We start from the raw sequence: 15839 nt of genomic DNA on the forward strand, positions 1-15839 counted from the left end.
ATTAATTCGATGCATTGTGCATTTGTGTGTTTATCCGATCCGTAACAGAGATATTGAAGTTGCCATAATGCCCTTATGGCCATAAGGCATTCGAGGCAGAGGGTGATCATGTACTAGGTCGGGCATTACACCTGTGATAAGGGCTCGGTTCCGGGCCTATAATTTTGACTATTTTATATTATATGTATATAATATTTGCATAAAACTTAATTGTATACATTGTAATAATATAAAGTATGAATGATAATAACAATAACAGCAATATAAAATATGAATTATATGATACTTGTATACAATGGAACATAAAAAAGTATATATAAATATATAAAATATTACTATATGGGAGTCGAACTGGGCCTGAACACAAAACCTAAGCCCAATCCCGAAATTTCAGGCGGGGCTGAAAACGATCACCCCTAATTAGAGGACAAGAATAGAGAGGGTGTATATACTCTAGCCCTACATCAATCTATAATCACTTTCTACTCCGATTTCATTGTCTTGATGATATTGAGAAGCTTTGTCCATTTTGACTTCGTATGGCCTCCCCATCTCTATTTTCTTGTATAATTTCATTTCTTATCCATTCTCGCTTATCATTACTTCATTTTGGCTTATCAATGTTCTGCAATTTCATTCAACGATAAGCATCTTCATATCATTCTATTGTTTGATTTTGTTTTGGTCCAATCGTTGGTTTACCTTTTACTATAATGATCTGCATTTTCTAAATCTTAGGTGCTGTTTGGCATGTCTTTTTAGGAAGATCTTTCGACACCCTAAATGGCCAAAAGATGTGATCAGCTTTTGAGGTCTTGTCTTTAAAGATATAGACAATTTGGTATGTATCCTATATTACCATGATCTAGAGAGTCGTTAAATGAAAGATTTTAGGTGTAGAAAGACATATCTCACAGAGCTTCTCTTGAAGTTTCCAAATTGTTGGCCATTTTGGGCTTCCATGAGCTTTTTAGGGCATGTCTTTTTGGCTTCTTGTATTTCATTGCCAAATAGAGAAAAACCAAATTTTGGTCTTCAAAACTTTGAAAAGTTCAAAAGGCTACTTGATAAGACTTGCCAAATGCCTCATTAATTTTTAGGTATTTCGTGGGATTCAGTGAAGCTCTAACGATGAGTGAGATGGAACTTGAGCTATATGTTAGTTGATTGCAACAACTATTATGATCAAAACTTGTTGATTACGTGTTCTAACTCATTGGCAAGGTGCGTAGAAGTTGTGGTTAAAGCTTGGAATGGAGAGGAGATGGGATCTCCTAAAAGCAAAAGTCGTGAAACACCTTGAGAGCACAACTTCCAATCATATATAGATCTCCTATGAATTTAACATATAAGTATGGATGATATTCCCAATGTGCAGATGTATGCCATGTTCTCAAGGTGTGTATGATGAGGTCCATCTGCCTTGTCCAATCTTGACCTATCACATGTCCTTGAACAAAACGCTCGAGGAACTCATTGATAGCCCTGACCAACCTAGCCAATCAACCTGACCAACTAGTTTCATTTGAATGCTTCCGACGTGCTTAGACCCTAATAAGGACAACCAATGAGAAGCTCGGGCTGAGCCCATTAATCGCAACCTAGTAGTATTAGTTAGAACTCCTTGACGAGCATGGAACCTTCTCTATAGTAGGTGAGGTCCCCTTGGGAAAAGGTACACACATTATAGCCCTATCTCGTCTTTTTTGCTTTCCCTACCAACCTAACCTCCTCTGCTAGGTTAGGTGATGCTTTTTCACTTATTAACTTATGCATTGAAGAGTTCTCCCTTATGGGTCTTGTTGAACCTACGTGTCTTGATGATAAAAAAACATATTGAGAGTACTAATGTTGTATCCAAGTGTGCAACATCTTTAGTAAGCTTCTTTGTACTTAATGGGTATAAAAGTTAGAATGCTACAATTGATGAAGTGGAAGCACTTCTGAGTTCATTGGCATACCAATTGACTAATAATGAAGAATCAATCAATTAGGAGAGGAAAAGGATTCCTCCCTTCATATTATTGTCAACTATTAGAATTGCACAATCACATACTACAAGAAATTTGATTGTTAATTTAAAGGCTCCAATGACTACTACTAATTTTTAAAAAGCTGTCTAATATATTAGAGGAAATTTGAATAATTTACTGAGAAGGTAAAAACCATATAATGGAAAAAAAAATGGTCACTTGCTCTCAAATCCTCTATAAATAGAGGACTTTATCTTGATTCAAAGAACAAAGAAGCAAGATCCAAGTTTGAATCCAAGCTTTTGAAAAATAACCTATCTATTCACTTGTACATAGGAGAGGTCCTTTATGTTGTGGCTAGTCTAAAGGAGCTCATGTTGATCCAAAAATAGGAAGATGACTTGAACAATCTGATTAATGCTGAGATTTAGGTTAAAGAATATTTTTTCAAGGCCAAATTGATTGAGGTTGGGCTAAGCTAGGAAAACTTAGGTAGATACATGTGTTGAGCCGTCTAGTTTAGACTTGTGCTTTTTCCAACTTTCTTCATATTCTAGTATGGACTCCAGTTTCTTTTGTTGATGCAGACATGGCTAATGTTACAAGTCTGCAAGTCAAGATGTGAACATAGAAGAAGAAGGCTTCTAAGGGAGACACCAATACTTCGAGAGCTTGGTCTCCATGCTCAACTATAATGCCTCGACAATAGAGGCCTAGAGAGAGTGGAGATTTCAAATGATGAGCCTATTGTTTATGAAAAGGCTTAGTGGGAGGGAACCCTATTGGTGCTAGATTATTGGACATACATGTTAGAGTGGCACATGACCATAGGCAACAATATTCAAAGCATATTGGACACGGGTATAGAAGGATCTTGGAGGTCGGTAATTCATCTTTCTTTGTCATTATTTGAGTTCACTATGGTGCTAATTTATTTGTTCTTTATAGGGGGATTATGCGGTGAATTAGGGCTTGCCATGAGCTAAGCTTCTCACAAGCTATTCGATCTTGGCTCATAAAAACTCGGCTCAGTTTAAACCAAGCTTCGAGCCAAGCTCGAGCCTAATGAAGCTCGGCTCATAAGGCTCACGAGCCTAGTATAATAAATAAATAAATTTTATTACATACATACATACATATACATATACATATACATATACACACGAGCCTAGTATAATAAATAAATAAATTTTATTACATACATACATACATATACATATACATATATAAATATATATAATAAATAATTTTTATAATTCTTAATTTTTTTATGTAAAATAAAAAAATTATATGTATAATTTTTATTTAAAAAAAAACTTGGCTTGTAGTTGAGCTCAAGTCGAGCAGAGCTTGAACTTAAAATAGTTTCAACGAGTCGAGCTTGAATAGCCAAGTATTCGGCTTGGCTTGGCTCGAACCCACCCCTACAGTGAATGCCTTGATTGACCAGTTCACCCAAGTATCTCGCTAGTACAATGTGGCAATGAAAGAAAGGGGTGGTTTTGAAGACAAGGTGGTGAGGATAAAGGGTGAGTTGTAGGAGGCCAATCGAAAGCTAAGGTTGGTCAAGGATGAGGCTTGGGCTACCAATGAGGTGGTCATTGTTGCACAGGCTCAGAGGGAGGAGGACCAAGTTCAAGCCATCATTGAATGCAAAGAATCTATCGAGCACTAGAAGAATCTAAATACACATGGAATTAACACCTTCTTGGAGAGTTTTGACCCTAGACCTGTTCACAAGTCAAGCTTGATTCAGGCTTTCATTTGTCATAAATACAATATATTCAAGCCTAAGCCTCCCTTGACCATTGGGCCTAGATCTTGAGCTTGAGTTTGACCCTCATAAAAGCTTGAAGACTAAGCTTGAGCCCGAAGCCTGACTTGTAAATTAGATTTTTTTTTTTTTACGTACACCTACAGTTGTAAATTGTAACCCAAGTTTTGAATAGAATTTTTTTTACACATGTAGCTTGAATTTTGCTATGATTTATTCAAAAGATATCCCTATTTTAAATAGTAAAACAGAGAAAAAATCTAAACAAATATATTTTGCTAAACAAATTCCAAGTTCTAACATACTCTCCAATTCCAAATAAAGGTAAACCTGAAAACACACATTGTTACAAAAAGAATAACATAACACACATTTTTTAGTATTTTATTTTTATATTTTTTATGTATTTTGTACTGTATTATTTTTTATTTAGATAGTTTTATTTTCTGTATTTTTTTTGTTTTTATTTAATTTTATACTGTTTTTTTATTATTTATAAATATTTTTTTATTTATGACATCATGAGTCGAACCGTTCGACCCAGACGGTTGAACCATTTAACTGGAAACCGGTCCACTGACCGGTTCAGTTTCCGGTTGGTTTTAAAAACCATGGTTCAGGCCCAGTCCGAACCCCATATATTAATATTTGTACATATTTATGTTTTATATACAAGTATCGTATAATTCATATTTTATAATATTACAATGTATACAATAAGTTTTCTGCACATATTATATACGTATAATATAAAATATATACATATTTAATGTATTTATAGTAAACCTTATAGGCCCGGAACCCAACCCTTGGGCACCCATAACACAATCCATCCAATCCATTAAATTTTTTTATTAGGTTAACCAATCCGCTAATGACACAAGTTAAATGGATACAACCCAACCGATTGATTAATAGTTCATAGAAATAATTAATCCTTTATTATAAAATGGGTAAAACTAACTTGCTCATGATGATGACGATGATGATCTTTGTAAATAGAATTGCTTCCCATCCACTTTTTTCCAATTTTTTGGCCACTGAAAATAGAATGAATGGTTTGGATCATCAATTGATATGATTTCCAGTCTAGGGTATTTCTATATTGGATATGAATGGTTGAAATGGATTAAAGTGCAAGAATCACATATGCGTGGTAGTAGGACTATCTAATCTAAAAGCTTTTAAAAGAGAGAACAACCAACTCTATAGTCTATACATACATTGTTTACTTGAAGCAAAACTTGTATCGGATTTTACTTTAAATCGAATTTAAGACATTCATTCCTTAGTTCCAAAATGCTTTTCAGTTAGCCCTTTGTTAACATCATCCATAAAAGCCCTTTTCTGTTCTTTTAGGAGAAAAAAAAAGGCATCGATCTGATGGTTACAACTATCCCAAAATTAATTGAGAGTTCATTAAAATTACATCTCTTTCCTGTTTTTTCCTGGTTTAGTCATCAAAAAGGGTTTAACCCCATTAACACATGTTTGAAAACAAAGATAAGTAATATTTTCATTTTAAATTTAACATACACTTTCAATCTCGTATGTATAAAAAATCAATAAATTAAAAAAGAAAAATCCAATGAATCTAGCCTTCAACCACCTACCTAAATATCTATCTAAAAAAAAACAAAAGACCCCCATTCACATTTACAAAACTAAAAGCAGAGAGAAAAAAGGGGGAAAAAGCTAAGGATTGTAAATGACAATTGGGCTTCTCACAGTGTGGACAGAGTCACTCCACACTAACGAACTCCCTGAAAGAATGCTCTGATCATTCTTGGCTTTTGCCTTGACCGATACAGTGAAGCTCTGCTTCTCACCGATGCTAGAAAATGACAGACTCATGGGCTCGACTGTAATCTCTACACCAGGTGCTGCATTTATGGTGACATTGTATACGGACCCTGCTAACCCCACATTAGTGACTGTCCTTATGAACACGCCAGTTACCGGTTCAGTAGCTCCATTCACAGTTAGCTGCATGGTGGGGTAGTTGAGGGCATCTTGTCCAACTGCTGATGGAAGTGAGGAGCAGTCGATAGGATATGAGTCAATTATCATACTTAGGGTTGTACCGCTGTAACCTTCTTTGCATAAGAACTCAATGTATTGCATTTCATCCATGTCATAGACCAACCCAGGCGAGACAGCCTTCAGTGGGTTCACCTGACCAGCACCATACGCAAATTCGGCCTCTTGGTTGACAGTAGAACTCATTGGCGTAGCTAATACATCAGAATGCAATTGAAGATGATCAGCAAGAGAACTAGTGAGCTTAGTTGTATCCATTTTCTATACGAAATTAAATATAAAGAAAGAAGGCGTAAGAGTGTTTTACCAGTTGTCATGATGGAAGATTTGATGGCTGCCGGCGACCAAGTTGGGTGCATTGATTTGACATAGGCAGCCACCCCACTTATATGTGGCGTGGCCATGGATGTACCAGACATCACTACGAATTTGGAAAACCGATCATCGTCTGGCCAGCCGGAAATTGACACGATTCCGGTGTACGCAGCCAAGATGTTGGCACCCGGAGCAGCAATATCAGGCTGTTTTGAATGTTCATCATGAATTGAGAAAATATCAGATCAGAAGGAATTCGATATCATTCAACTAAATAATAAGTGAAGTGACCCATTTAATTTCCACATACAATATCTTGCAAGAGAATGATGTCATGGTTAATGTCACAAGCTAGCAATAAATTTCTTGATGATGGTAAATGATGATCAAGAGATATATGTGGTGAGTTTTCTACAATAAAAGAGACCTGACACCCATTTCTTTTACCTTTAGAACTTTGTTTGATACAGGATTAGGTCCTCTAGATGAAAACGCAATCACAGATGGAGCAGCAACTTTCATGGCCTGGGTTTTGAATATCACGGCTTTGGGGGGACTAGATAAATTGCAACCAAAAAAACACAGATTGAAATGGCTCAAGTCAGCACAGTTGTTCCTCTGTCAATTGAGTGTTGTATTGATAAACTTACTTGAAAAGAGCAACAAAGGGAAAACAGCAGTACAATATCAATGTATATATAGAGCTTGCTTTGATGAATTACCTTGTGGAATTTATGTAGTCCTTTATTATTTGCCCTTGAGTTTGGTTTACCATGGTCGATGGTGAGATCAAAGTGGAGGCATAATCAAAAGGTCCGAAATTCGATTCTAGTATGGTTCCAACCCCTCCCATTTTCTTCACAGTGTAATCGGGCGAATCATAATAGTTGTCGCAGTATACAATCTTTCCTTTCACCTTCTTGGGGTCCAATGAGTCTTCGTAACAGTTCCTGTAGTCAAGACATATTGCAGCATTGTTGTGAATGCCATTGAAGTTGTTAGGTTGGAATGAAGAAACCAAAAAAGATTTGTTCATGAAATCAGAGGTACTGAATTTTTTTTTTGTAATTAACAAAAGAAAGGACTCGGAGTAATATAATTAATGCATGGGTTAAGAGTTAGTTGCCTTGCATAAGCCGCGTATTGAGATGTATTAAGCACAGCATCAGCACCCTTTATAAGAGGATAGAAACTTCTTTTTGGAGACACTGTGTCAATTGCAACTCCCTACACATTGTAGAGAAAATAAATGAAATTAAATGAAGCTGATGAATGGTGACAGGTTACAAGTGATAATGAAGAATGGGAGATGGATGGAATGACTTACATATACAGACTTGCCATTCCCCAGAGCAACTCTGTTCCTGAACTCTCGATCAGTAGTGCTTGCGGCTACAGTGAGAATCCATGGAGCATAATTACTTACAGTACCAGCAGAAGGTCCATGGTTTCCAGCTGCTGCTGAGGTAAGAATCCCACTCTTCATGGCATGGAAGGATCCAATGGCTATAGAATCAGAAATGTATAGTCCAGGTTGACCACCAAAAGACATAGAGATGATGTCGACTCCATCATGGATGGCAGCATCGAAGCCAGCAAGAATATCCATGTCCGAGCAGCCAATCGCCCAGCACACTTTGTAGACTGAAATCCTAGCAGATGGCGCAGCTCCACGCGCTGTCCCCTTACCAATCCCATAGAGGCTCGCTCCCTTTACTACATTTCCTGCCACGGTTGAGGATGTGTGTGTGCCATGGCCATCGGCGTCAATGGGAGATAAGATATCTGAATTGCTGATAGGACCACTGAGGTTGAAATACCTTGCTCCCACTATTTTACTGCATGAAATTTACAACCAGTAATGGAAATCCATCATTACAACAAACACACTTGCAGAGAATAAGGGAAGCTATTAAAAGGGGGGCTATCTCACTGTCTGGGTTGGATAATGACTTGTTGCAGGAGAAATTAGAAAAGGGGCCACAGCTACCCTTGAATTTTAGTGGTGGAGGACCAAATCCTTTGTCACTGAAACTGGGGGAGTCCGGATAGATCCCTGAAACAATGAATTGATCGATCAATAATAAACATATATATTTAAAACCAAGATAACATCTAATGTATGTTAATTATTCTGTTAGGTCTCTAATTGCTGAATAGAAAGATTCTGACCCACTTAAGAATACATAATTGAGTTACCTGAATCCAGCATGCCCACAACCAAGTCACTCTCCAGGTTCAAACTTCTTGGTACTGTTTGAGTAAACCCAAGATAGTCCCATGATCTCGTTGTCTTAAGCTTATGGTATCGATTTTTGAACACTGAGACCACGCCATCCATGTCTATATATACAGATCAAAATGACTCAAATTTCAGAATAATCAAGTTTCATTTATGTTATCAAGTGAACTTAGTCACAGTACAAGTTGGCTTATTGTTTTTTCCTTGTTACATACTTGACAGCCGTTCTGCTTCAAAATCAGAAAGCTTGGCTGCAAATGCATTGAAGCTTTCCGTATAGCTATGGACGATTTAGCTCTTAGCACCACCTTCACTATTTCATATATATACACAAGAATAATTAAGGTGTAATGGATGAATACGTATAATAATTATCAGAGAGAGAGAGAGAGAGAGAGAACCTCTCAATTGCACTTGCAAGATATTCTAAATGCATATCAGCTAGAGAATTTTTATTACTCGGAAGATCTCCCAAGTAAACAATATAGAAGTCCTGAAAATTTCCATACGATGAAAATTATTGGACAATAAATCCAATACAAATCCAACAAAATGAGTACAACTTTACACAAGAAAATAAGACAAGCATAACCACAAAATAAAGAAGAAGAGGGAACCTTCTGGTCCTGCTCGTTAACAGCAAAAACACCCATGAAAATGGGAAGCAGAAGAGATATAACAAGAAGATTTATCGTTTTCTGGTTGCCCATGTTTGCTCGATCAAAATCCCGGCCTGAGTAAATAAATAAATAAATAGAATACAATTAGTTTCGGTTTGTATAGATTAATTCCTGGTCTAACCAATTTGCAACTTTAAGCAATAATATAGTCTACTAAATTAGTAGCTAAACAAAAGAATTAAAAATAAAAAGGACAGAAATATAATGCATACAAAAAAAGATTGCTTGAAATAGCAAACGAAAAGAAAATAACTAAAATTTAAATGAAAAGAAAGACCAAACCTTACTAAATGGTTAGGAGGGACCAAGCAAACGCTTCACAGACTGAAACATAAGACCCGAACCATCCTTAAATATTGTGCTTAGCCTGGGAGTCCAAATCTATTACACTACTGGTGAGTGGTGACCCGCTCTTACCAAATCTCTTGTCGGCGTGATCAAAGACTTTGAGAGACGTAAATAAAGATGCAATTTTGAACTAGCTATAATCATTCTATCGGAGTCCAATTATATATGACCCAATCTTTACCAAATTACTTAGCTAGAGAGAGATAATGTTTATCTGATTCCTTGTTGACGTCTTTTACCTGATTATTTAGCTGTAATCTATCCATACCAATCAAAAATAAAAAAATAAAAATCTATCCATACCAATCAAAGCTTAGAAAGACGCTAGATAGTGGGAAGGAAAGCAAAAGACCTATTTGGTTGTATTCCCAATCAAAAAAAAAAAAGTTCTTGAACTGAGTACCGGCTGTATTTAAACCATAGAATTCAATTACACGTATTGGAATGGAAGGGAAGACTCATTAGAGTAGGACCTGACTTATTCGGTTGGGTATGTCCTATTCAGATGATGCGTTTTGGTCCATGACAAGTACAAAAAGATGCAGTAATGTGGGATTACCATGAATTAGCTAATGTGCATTTTGGTTCATGAACTAACTATAATCATTTTATCATAATTAAGTATAGGGGTCAGGTGTAACATTTCAGTTTTACCCAGTTATCTCCAAGGTCCAGGGTAATGTTGGAATTTTGGTCTGGTTCAGGGTTTCAAGAAAACCCACACTGCATGCACCTCAGGTCTCACATTGACAGTTGAGACAAGCCACCCCAACCAATTTGGCGACACATCAGTGTCAGTCTTGAGGATAAATCTCCCCAGATCTATCCAACGATTGTGAAGATTCTAAACTAACACGAGTCTCATATGTGTCCAGTTTAAGGGTATTACACAGAAACATACCACAATAATATGAATCAAATATATACTTTATTTATTTACAATAAATGTCATAATGTACATCATGCTGATTGGAGCTAAGGGCATACACTGACTAACACAAACACATGCTTGTTTGCAAGTTTAAAGGTTATGGCATTAGGAATGAATTCAAATCCTCAAGGATCTTATTTTAATTTTCAACTATCAGCATAAGCTATTATATAACATGTAGTATAATATCTACCACTAATTGTTAAAGACCAGACACTGCAATTATCAGCACCAACATCAATTGGGGTCATTGCTTGGTGCAATGGTAAAATCTTGGTCCGACAAGTGTTGGAACCTGGATTGAAGTCCCAGAGTAACCACATTGTGTACAAAATGCCAGAGCTTAGGTCCCTATCCAGTCTACCCCCTGCCAAGCCCCAAGATAGTATGGACCAGCATTGGGTAATGATAGCCATTTTACAATCCATTATAATATCATGAATATGATATTTATATGGATCTACTTGAGAACAAGGACTGTCTGATTTCCACTTAGGGGTTGTTGCTTGGTAGAATGAGAAAATCTTGGGCTAGGAAGTGTTAAAATGTAGGTTCGAGTCTTAGAACAACCACTTTGTTAAAAAATGAAAAGAAAAAGGGAAAAAAGCTAATGGCTAGGTCTGTATCCAGTCCACCCTACCCAAGACACCAGATAGATAGGACCAATATTGGGTAATGACTTTTTTCTGTGCTGTTTTCCTTTCTATATGTATGCTTTCTGGTAATTTTCTTTTTCTTTTATTCCCTAGTCATGATCATTGTATTGCCCTTAGTTGCAAGTATGATATGCTTATTATCGTTTAATGTGTCAATTTTCTTGTTTTGGTTGCTATTGGTATTGGCGTTGTTGTTGCTGTTTCTTTTTTCTCCTCTTTTTGCCTCATAAAATTTTAAAATGTAGGAAGGACTGATGCAAAATCATGATGAGCAAACCTACAATTTTCTAAAGAATTCTTTAGTCAAAGTTTTACTTTGTCCCCGATCTGCTCACCCCTCGTAGAACTATTCTCCCTGAATAATCATTCACAAAGCAACAATCACGATGGAATTCAAAAAACACATCATTATCATGTGTAAAGTGACTAATGGATAATAAATTCTTGCAAATAGATGGAACATGGTAGATATCCTTTAATGTAAAAGCATGTTGATCAAATAAAAGAGAAGATGAACCAATGTGATGTATGCACAAACCTTGTCCATTATCAATTTTAACTTGATCTAATCCTCTGTACTCAAATCGATTTTGTAAATTGCCAATTCTGGTGTCATGTGATGAGTGGCACCCGAGTTCGGATACCATGTTGGATCAAATGCGGGAGTACTACCAAAATTGGAATTCACGAATTGCATTGGAGGAGAACTAACACCTCCATGAAAGGTTGATGGTTCGCTATAGGAATCATTCTAAAAATTGAAAACATAACGTGCACGATGGCATTGAAGGGCACTATGGCCTACCTTGTTGCATATTTGACAAATAATTCCAGAGTTCTTACCTCCGCGACCTCCTTCATTAAACTATTATTGTTGATGAGGAAAATTATTTTGAAAGAATTGGAGATTGTACTGACCGTTGCTGTGTCCACAACCATGACCACGACCCCCATTATTAGTCATAGGGTAAAACTGTTGTTGCTGTTGTTTATTATGCTGAGAGTTGTTGTTTCCTTTGCCTTTGACTTCAGCAAAATTAGCATTAGGAGATTCAGAGAATCGAGCCTGATCTTCAAGCCACGGCTCATGATTAAGTAAAGATTCAAGTACCTTTGAGATGGTGAGATCGACTACATTTGGACGGTTGGTGAGAACAATCACTATTGATTCGCACTCACTTCCCAAGCCAACAAGGATGTAGAGAGCAAGTTTGGAGCTTGAAATTGGTTCTGAAATGGTGTGTAGACTGTCCGCAATGGATTTGGTGCATTGGACGTAAGCTAAAATAGATAGTGATCCCTTCTTGAGATTTTGAAGTTGCCTCTTCATTTGAAGCACCCTTGATTGAGAGTGTGTTGAGTAACTCTGAGCCAAGGCACTTCAGACTTCTGCTGATGATGTCAAACCTATGATTTGTCCCATTACACTTTCAGTGAGAGATGAGATCAACCAGCTGAGAACAAGTCCATCCATTTGTCGAATTCTGGGTTTTGAATGCTTCCTAATCTAGTGGGATTGGGAACTTCCTCCGGTGGTGGTTTTGTTTTTCCTTCCATGAACTCAACCGGATGGTGATGGCAGAGGATAGGTAGGAATTGTGCCTTCCACAGTAGATAGTTGTTTGCTGTCAATTTGATTGACAGGTAGTGCATCACTCTGTATAGTTGGTATAAAACTCGTAGTCATCGGAAAATTGAATTCCTGGCCTTGAGCATTCGAAGACATGTGGGTAGAGTTGTTGTTCGAACTGATCGACATGGCTCTGATACCAAGTTTGATTAATAGAATAACAAAGAATAAAAGCAAGATTGAATATGATTTGGCTGATTATTGATCAACCGTGAATTCCTTTATTTTTATAGAAGTCTAAGACTTTGAATCATACAATGAGCCAATATACAAAATTTAAGATAAGCAAGAATACTGTCAAGATGATCTACAAGGATAAGCTTATCAAGATGAAATTCGGAACTCTTATCATGATCCAGATCTGATAGACTCAGATCAGGATACGTATGTTCTATCAAAGATGACCCACCCATCTCCATATGGGCCTACGTCGGAGGATTGGAGGTAGAGCTGAAATTGAAAATGGCGATTTGAGTGTTGGTTGAAATTGAACTATACCAGACTGGAATTAAACAAGAATGTTAGAAAAAGCTCGATCGGCGCATGTTTTAAACTCTGGAATTAGTTGAATGCAATTTTAATTTTCATTGAGACCACCCCAAATCTAACAAAACTATAATCTGTTAGTATATTCACGGGTCACTAAAATAAAATCTCATTTCTATGCATTAAAACTCTTTACGCTTTTCTATCTCTAACTTTAGTAGAAAAAAATGTACATCTCTAACTTCCTTCTCATCTTTAAATTTGTCCTATATCTAGCTTCCTTCTTAACTGTCTTGTTAAATTTACCAACTATAAACTGTCAGGATCTCTGATTCATTGCAGCATAGACTTGGGATCAAATCCCACTGCCCATTTTACATGCAGGATCTCTCTCTTTCTCTCTCTCCATCGTTAAACAGCTATACTAAGGCTCTGGATTTGCCACGACATGTAAAATGGGCTTCCAACCACACATGGATAACACCCCATACGTGCCACACAATACATCCCAACTATGCATTGGGAATATTTCTGGATGACAAGTATGGGAATGTTTTTGATGCACACTAAAATGTGCATTTAGAATTCAGATTAACTGAAAAGTGATGGCTGTTCAATGAGCTGTAGAACCAATGAAAATGTTCCATGCCATTAATAAATTTATGGACCCCATTGTGAAATGTGCAGGTCCCATGTATTTTATTACTAGTGTGGAGCATTATCATTGGTTCCACAGCCTGCTGAATAGCCATCACGTTCAGTTAATCCTTGCCCATGCATGTGGGGCACATTCCAATTCCACTCAACCAAACAATTGGAATCCGAATAATCCATTTCGATTCCAATTCCAGACCCTATTCCTACAAACCAAATGGGGCCTTAACTTTGTCAGATTTAATTGATTTCTTCTAAGAAATTGCTAATTTTATAACATATCATAAAATATTGAAGCCCAACATGTTATAATTTATTGCAACATAACAAAAAAAATACTGCCTTAATTAGAGTTGAACTTGGTGGCCTTGAAAAACCAACTTGCTAGTCTTAATCAAATACTGATTGCCAATAAAAAACAAATAAATATTGCTGATTGGTGATTTGAAGAAAATTTTGTCCATGAGTGCAAGAGAATATGAGAAAAAAATGATTACTGAATGTGAATGGTTAATTAGAGAATAGTTGGAAAATGACTTGTATGTTTACTTTCTAATATCCACAAAGGTCCTTATAGAATAAGATTAATTAAGGTTGTAATTAGGTAGGATTTGGATCAAATATTTTTTTTTCACTATTTGGATCAGTCCAGCTACATACAAATCAAATCCGACTATATCAGACAGATTGTATTCAGATTTAATCTGAACCCACTTTTTTGTGTTTAAAATGAAGAAAGTTAAAAATTGAAAAAAAAATTATTTTTCAACTTTTACATATATAAAATGTTTAAATTTATCAATTATAAACTTCATATAATTATATATATAATAATAAATTTTAATTGGAATTGATCTTAATTAGATTGGATTTCAAACGTTTGAAGCCCATTGGGAGCCATATTATAATTGAAAGCCTAAAATATTTTGATGTGAAATGTTTCCTCCACAATTTACAAAAAACAAAAATATACATTAGTGAATTTTTTTTCAAAATGAAGAAATAATAAAAGATGGAAATATCTTTTGCCACTTCAATAGATGAAGAACGAGGAGAGGCCGGGCTTTAACGAATGAATTAAAACCTTAGGGGTATAAGTGCTATACTTCAATTTTAAATTAAACCCAATAATTTAAATTTCTCAAACTTTAACCATTTGGACTCTTGGTCTATGATGAAAAAATTCAAGATTTTTCCATTTTGACAGTTGTTAAATTATAATTATTAATACTCTATTATTTTATATATAGCAGTGCTTTATCGATATTACTATTTTAACATTTTTATCATTTTAATATTTTATTACATGCAAATTAAATGGTTGAAACCCAAGGTTTGTAGAAATCCTAAAAAAAATTGGCTTAAAATATTCATTTGATGTCTAATAAACTAGGAAGGGAACCTGCACTTTTGTATGGGTACAGGCATGAGTAAAAAACGCAAAAATTAATTAAAAATAAAAACAATATCAAAGGAAGAGAGAGAGAGAGAGTGTGTGAAAGAATGCAAAAATTAATTAAAAATAAAAAACAATACCAAAGGAAGAGAGAAAATGAAAGAACGCAAAAATTAATTAAAAATAAAAAACAATATCAAAGGAAGAGAGAGAAATCACTCATGTGTGAATTCAACCGGATGCAATAATATCCACCTATCGCATCCCAACCCTAACGCATTCACTCACACATGGACACACCCTCTTCGCATCAATGTCATGGACTTCAAAAGTTTAATATCTGATTCGACTCTAAATATAATGATTTGATTAATAATTGGATTAGATGTGTATTTAATTAATCCATATCAAGTGTAATAAAAAATTATTATTTTATATATATATGTAATATAATTATGTATAAATATATAAAATTTATAATTGATAAAATTAATTTTTTTAATTTTTGATCATTTTAAATATAACAATAATATGATAGTTGCGGGTTATATCCGAATCTGATCTAAAATCCGATATTGTTTTGATAAGCCGATCTGAAATCCGATATGATAATGGGATGCGAATGCTTTTTCAGAGGTTTGATAATGAGATGCAGATGCGGATTGATCCGATCCGATTATCTCTATAAGACTCTAAACAGTGCTCTACAAGTCT

At 35.6% G+C, this 15839-nt stretch overlaps 1 protein-coding gene across 1 annotated transcript; it reads right to left on the reverse strand.

Annotated features, from left to right (window-relative positions):
• Positions 1-5442: 5442 nt before the first annotated feature.
• Positions 5443-12289, reverse strand: LOC104608438 (subtilisin-like protease SBT4.14). The gene is made up of 12 exons (XM_088890325.1): positions 11878-12289; positions 8962-9077; positions 8746-8837; positions 8560-8636; positions 8302-8445; positions 8056-8158; positions 7430-7940; positions 7229-7329; positions 6825-7052; positions 6550-6658; positions 6095-6308; positions 5443-5981 (listed from the first exon to the last, which is right to left on the reverse strand). Exons 1-12 carry the CDS (start codon positions 12287-12289, stop codon positions 5443-5445), a joined length of 2646 nt encoding a protein of 881 aa, XP_088746451.1.
• Positions 12290-15839: the final 3550 nt, after the last annotated feature.

The sequence above is a fragment of the Nelumbo nucifera genome, chromosome 6, assembly GCF_055504915.1.
Source record: "Nelumbo nucifera cultivar China Antique chromosome 6, China Antique-T2T, whole genome shotgun sequence".
NCBI lineage: Eukaryota > Viridiplantae > Streptophyta > Magnoliopsida > Proteales > Nelumbonaceae > Nelumbo > Nelumbo nucifera.